The sequence below is a fragment of the Crassostrea angulata genome, chromosome 7, assembly GCF_025612915.1.
Source record: "Crassostrea angulata isolate pt1a10 chromosome 7, ASM2561291v2, whole genome shotgun sequence".
Lineage (NCBI taxonomy): Eukaryota > Metazoa > Mollusca > Bivalvia > Ostreida > Ostreidae > Magallana > Magallana angulata.
Genome location: NC_069117.1, coordinates 1,279,433 through 1,285,213, shown reverse-complemented (window position 1 = coordinate 1,285,213; position 5,781 = coordinate 1,279,433). Strand labels below are relative to the sequence as shown.

General features: G+C 36.2%; 1 protein-coding gene across 2 annotated transcripts; it reads left to right on the top strand.

Annotated features, from left to right (window-relative positions):
- LOC128193218 (heat shock 70 kDa protein 12A-like) lies at positions 1–3,123 on the top strand. Of its 2 annotated transcripts, none has more exons than XM_052866552.1 (5): positions 1–232; positions 461–834; positions 919–1,140; positions 1,483–1,618; positions 1,813–3,123. In XM_052866552.1, exons 2-5 carry the CDS (start codon positions 484–486, stop codon positions 2,841–2,843), a joined length of 1,740 nt encoding a protein of 579 aa, XP_052722512.1. In that variant the 5' UTR covers positions 1–232; positions 461–483; the 3' UTR covers positions 2,844–3,123. The 2 variants fall into 2 exon arrangements, with proteins under 2 accessions (XP_052722512.1, XP_052722513.1); XM_052866553.1 differs by having other exon boundaries at positions 366–834.
- Positions 3,124–5,781: the final 2,658 nt, after the last annotated feature.

Sequence of the window (5,781 nt, the reverse complement as noted above, 5' to 3'; positions counted from 1 at the left end):
CGCACATTTTGTCGATTCTAGCAGGCACATCTTCACGTAAATACAGGAATCTGATCAATACCCAGGGATAGATATATATCGACATATATTGGGACTCTTGTGACCTACATAATAAGGTGTTTTAAATAGGCGCCTGTAGATCGGTCTGTCAGAACCTGCCGCAGAAAGTATCGAATGTTTACAAACAGATACTCAAAAACGTAAAGGGCTCGGGAATTGTCTGGTCTCTTATGTAAGTATTTCTTCTAAAAAATAACTGTGTCTTAACTGTTAATGCTTGTATTTTTATACATATTTTTTGTGACAAGACAGCTTCACATTGATTTATTTTCTTTCTCGATATAAACATTTCGATCATGTGTAAGAAATGGACGTCATCAGTTTTATAACTCCAATAAAACTGTAGCTGGTTTGACCGGATAACAACACAAATACACCAACTTTGTTTGTGTTTTCCTAGACGCGAATTTTCTTCAAGTGAATATGGGCACAGAGAAAACGGAAGTAAAGTACGGGATACAGGTGTCCGAGCGGTCCCCCCGACACACGTGGGACATAGTGGCGGCCTTTGACATCGGGACCAGCTACTCGGGGTACGCCTACAGCGACAGAAAAGAAATGGACCTCAAGTCTGTCTCCTTCAACCAATGGACGGGGAATATGGTGTCGGACCCTAAGGCTAAAGCCCCAACGACTGTGCTGTTCGACAAAAACATGAGATTTCATTCGTTTGGTTATGAAGCAGAGGATTTCTACGCTACTCAAGTCTGTGAGAAGAAAAACGACGATTGGTATAGATTCAAAAATTTTAAAATGGTTTTATACCGGGAAAAGGTTAGTATGATTTAGTTCGTTCAGTCCATGTTTAAACATTTCGCTTGAGTGACAGTCCGATTATTTTGTATATCTCTTTTACAGAATGTACACCGAGATTTGAAAATTTCGGATGACTCTGGAAGAGCGTCCTTGCTTGCGTCAGAGGTGTTTTCTCAGACCATCAAATCCCTCAAATCCCACTTTGAGAACACCGTCAGGGAGAGGGCGCTGCAGTTTGATTCGGGCAATGTTCTCTATGTCGTCACAGTTCCCGCAATTTGGAAACAGTCGGCAAAACTTTTAATGAAGGAAGCTGCAATGCAGGTACATGTTATAAAAAATAAAACTTGCATCTCTGGTTAAGAATTCATATTAATAACCTTATGTCTGACGATTGAGCTAAAATTTATACATACTCTATATGAATTAAATGGATGTGTCCAATTTTTATATCATGATTCTTGTGTCAAAACTGTACTCGAGTAGGGAAGAACAAATGACAAAATTGTGCCAAAAACAAGATTAGTTTTTAAACATTGATTCGATCTATACACATGAAAGCACAGATATGGTAACTTTAAATAATTCTTGCCTTTGTATTATCTATACTCCTCGATCTCCTGAAATATTATAAGTATCACTATGAACGGTAAAAAATTCTGATAGGCCGGAATTCCAGAGGCCCAGCTTCTGATTGCTTTGGAACCGGAAGCTGCCGCAATGTACTGTAAATCACTTCCGGAACAAACATTGACGGACACGTTCAAACCACACAAACGGTACATGGTGCTGGATCTGGGCGGTGAGTTGAGAGAGAGAGAGAGAGAGAGAGAGAGAGAGAGAGAGAGAGAGAGAGAGAGAGAGAGAGAGAGCATAACATTGACACAATTTGTTTCCGCATAATTAGTGTACATTATTTATTTTGTTGTGTGAGAATACCTCTATTGGGAGCGACACAAGATATAAGTGATATTTGTATTATGTGTCTTTTTAAAGGTGGAACAGTCGATGTTGTTGTGCATGACGTGTTAGAAGATGGCGGCCTGGCGGAAGTTTATAAAGCGTCTGGAGGTGATTGGGGCGGAACGATGGTAGATCGCGAGTTTGAAAGATATATTCAAAATATATTCAACAGCGAAACGTGTTTAAAAGAGCTATGGAATTTATCTCCAAGGGACGCCTATGATTTAGAGAGGGAGTTCGAAATGCAGAAAAGACAGATCAGCAACAAGGCTGCCGACATTCGTCTGAAGTTACCCGCGCGGTTACAACAGGTCGGGAAGGTGCCTGTGACGTCATCAATAACGTTCGACCATATATACGTTCAGTATCCTAAATTTAAGGAATTCTTTGAGAATCCCAAAAACCGAATTATATCGCTGATAAAAGACATTTTGAATGAGGTGGGGCGATTGGACCAAATCATCCTGGTCGGGGGGTTCTCCAGTTCTCGATATCTTTACGATCAACTTAAGAGCCACAGTGACATTTCCGGCATCGATATTTGTTGCCCAAAAGAACCTGGTTTGGCCGTGCTTCAAGGAGCAGTGTTGTTTGGGTACAACCCAGAAGATGTTCGGTACAGGATCTGTCGGTATACCTTCGGGTTCGGTGTTCTGCAAGACTTCGATGAATCCATACATCGGGCGGACAAGCGAGATAAGGTTGATGGTGAAGATGTCTGCAAGGATGTGTTTGATGTTCTAGTATACGAGGGAGAAAAAGTCAAATTCGATGATCCAAAATTTGCCACCTCCAAAAGCAGTCACAGACAAGCTGATAGGAAGCTTATTCCAATAAGGAAGGAACTGTTTGCTGGGAAAAACATCCCCCGAGATAGAACTGTGTATGTTACGGAGGAAGGCATTAAGTCCTTAGGGAAAATCATAAGTCATGCCCCTAAAGAAGGGTGGTCAAACCTTGTAGAATTCAAAACTAAAGTTTACTTTGGACAAACTGAAATTAAAATAGAAGACTTTGATATTACTAACAATGTGACTGTTAACGTTGAAATTGATTTTCTGTGATACAGCAAACTTATAATAACTGTCAGGTTATTGGAGTTCAATTACTTCTTTTAATACTCTTTGCTACAAATACTGTACAATTACTACTACCTCTATTTGAGTTATTACTTCCTCTTGGCAGCCAACCATGTACATACAGAGTTTGACAGTTAAGAATTTACGTTGGATAAAATGAAAGGAAAGTCAATTGATACAGCAAAAATTGGTATTTATAAGTTTAACTCGATTTTGAATAATACTAAGTGATGCAATATTTTGTGGTTTTACTTTGTTACTGTAGCCGATAGGAACAACTGCTCTAAAATAAAATCATATTTGTAAGTGTATATGTGTTTGTATGAACAATTTTGAGAAAAATAACTTTTTGAAAGTTGACTTATATTTTTAAACATGTAAAGGGCGAATATAAATTGCAGAAATAAAAGTCCGATCTGTATTCAAAGCGGAGAAAACCTTGAAACTGTAGAAAAAGGGGGGTGCATTTTAAAAAATCTTCTCAAGATCTACTGAGTCCAATTCAACGTAATTTAGCATAAATTATCCTTATGGGAAGGAAAATATAAATTGCAAAAATTAAGGGCTAATTCTGTTTCAAATCTGAATTCTTACGAAAATAATAATAACGGAAAGGCGTGTTTCCTTCGGGTCCGGCATCCGGTAAAATGGGTAGGCAAGACTTGGCCTGGGCAAAACAAAAGATTGGCAGTTATTAATCTGCCAATCTCATTAAAATTTCAGGATATTTGATGGACCAGTATATTTGTTTTCGCTGTAAATATTGCTGCAAAATAATGCGTATTTGGAATTGCCGATTGCCGATCTGCCCTGGCTTTTATTTTGCCACGGCCCGGGTTTGCATACCCATTTTACCAAGAGTCGTATTCCATACTTCTAAAACGAGGTTCTTTGTTTGAAGCAGCCATGACATTATACGAAAAAGGGTCGATCTGACTATGATGAATTTGCTTGTTGTGCAACAGTTCGCGTATGAAGGGAAATTTTTGAAACATGCAAAATATATTGGTGCCGATTTTGTGAAGTAAATTGAGGCTAAATATTTCAATGCGTTGACAGTTTTCACACATGACGGTGGTGTAACCTTGATGTGATTTTCGTTTCGTTTGCATTATTTATGCTTTGTAACCTGGGAACTATCGTCTGTATTTCGTGACTTTTACGTATCTAATCAAACAGAGACTTCGGTAAATCAAACAGTTAACTGTTTACCTGCGCAAATTAAGCAAAATCTAATGTATCAAAAAAAGTACAGAAATACAATTCACTCTATCGGTAATTCGGCATTATCTTTTGCGTAATGGTAGATTAATGCAATAGGTTTTGTTGAGATGCTCGGCATTTTCACGAGTTTATTCAGTTTAAATAGAGTTTGATATCGCTGACGGAAATATGTAGGTATATATACATGTTTATATATGATTCATTTCGAAAAAATAAGTTGTGTTCTTTATTTGTTATAGTGCATGTTACTTGTGTAAAATTGTTTACAATTTCTATTTACTAACCATATTTGAGTGTTAAGCTTCGAATTATAAGCAAGATACAGAGATTTGCTCACAATTCTATGTTTGTACACAGATCTTAAAAACTAAAGATTAAAAAAGTAAAAAATTTGTCAATATTTATTAAGAAAATTTTCAAAGTCTGTTCTTCCAGAAACCAACTTTAACAACTTATTGTATTGTAAACTTAACCTTTTTTGTCATTATTACTCCTATCGACATGTGATCCTTGACTGTGTTGTGTACATTTTTGTATAAACTGATTTTGAACCTAAAATACCAGTGAACTGGTCTTGAGTGAATAAAAGAATTGAAAATCTTAGGCCATTCTCTTTTTCCATTTTAAATGCTGAATAGGAAATACCAAGTTAAAAATCTTAAGCTGAATGTAATAAACTCATGTGAACAAAATATGACTCAAACCTAGGCGAACTGTGAGCTCTGTATCTTGCTTATAATTCTACGATTGACGCTGAAATTTTGGTTGAACATTAGAAATTCTATATGAATTAGAGTATGTTAAATACTTGTACAAACAAAATAAAAGAATGATATTCCGTATATACCTACTCTCTGGGACCCCCTCTTTATACAATAAAAAATGTGAAATCTACATCAATTTTGATAGTTTTTCAGACACGAGTAAATAAAAACGACATCTTTAAAACAGTTTCCATAGTTCTGACACATTTCTGTTGCGGGGATAAAGTAATTATCGCTATTCCTAAGAAAATATCACAGCGGAAAATTATCCTGGTTTGTACGCGAGGTTAATAACAGTCATTTAATTATAATGGAGAAGACAAATTAAATTTTTGAATGTTTTTAATTTGAGGAATTGAGCACATTGAGGTACAATTTTCTTTTTCACATCTATACATGTAGGATTTTTTAAATAAGAAACAATAACTATCATATTTTTTTTGCTTAGGTATGTTTTAAAATTACCGATTACGGAACTTGTTGCAATGAAAAGTTTATCTTTGGTTTAAGGTAAATAGTTTCACCCTAGACATGACGGAATCATAACGGTTACAGATCACGTGGTGAATGATATCCAATAGGCGGTCCATGTTTGTGAACATCACCTTAATTGTCACAGCAAAGAAAGTTGAATGTAAAAAACACATGTATGTTTTCTATTTAACCATCTGTGCCTTTTGTCTCTGCATTGCCTTTTGGTACAAATAACATACTACTACCATTAAACAGAAACAGCAGGCTAAAACAGGCTGACTATGTTTACAATAAGGCCATGTCACGCGCTCTGTGCAATACTAAAAACATTGATAAGATAAAAGTAGAACCGTCACTACTATCTTTTTCAAGCAATTTAAAGTTGAGTTTATATTTGGAAAATTTTGTGATATCTAATTTGGTCATCTTAAGCTATTTACAGAACTTAAAATCGTATATAT

Coding starts and splice junctions, on each gene's coding strand:
- LOC128193218 (XM_052866552.1), top strand. CDS start 484: ATGGGCACAGAGAAAACGGAAGTAAAGTACGGGATACAGGTGTCCGAG. Junction 835..918: donor TGGTTTTATACCGGGAAAAG/GTTAGTATGATT, acceptor TCTCTTTTACAG/AATGTACACCGAGATTTGAA. Junction 1,141..1,482: donor TGAAGGAAGCTGCAATGCAG/GTACATGTTATA, acceptor AAATTCTGATAG/GCCGGAATTCCAGAGGCCCA.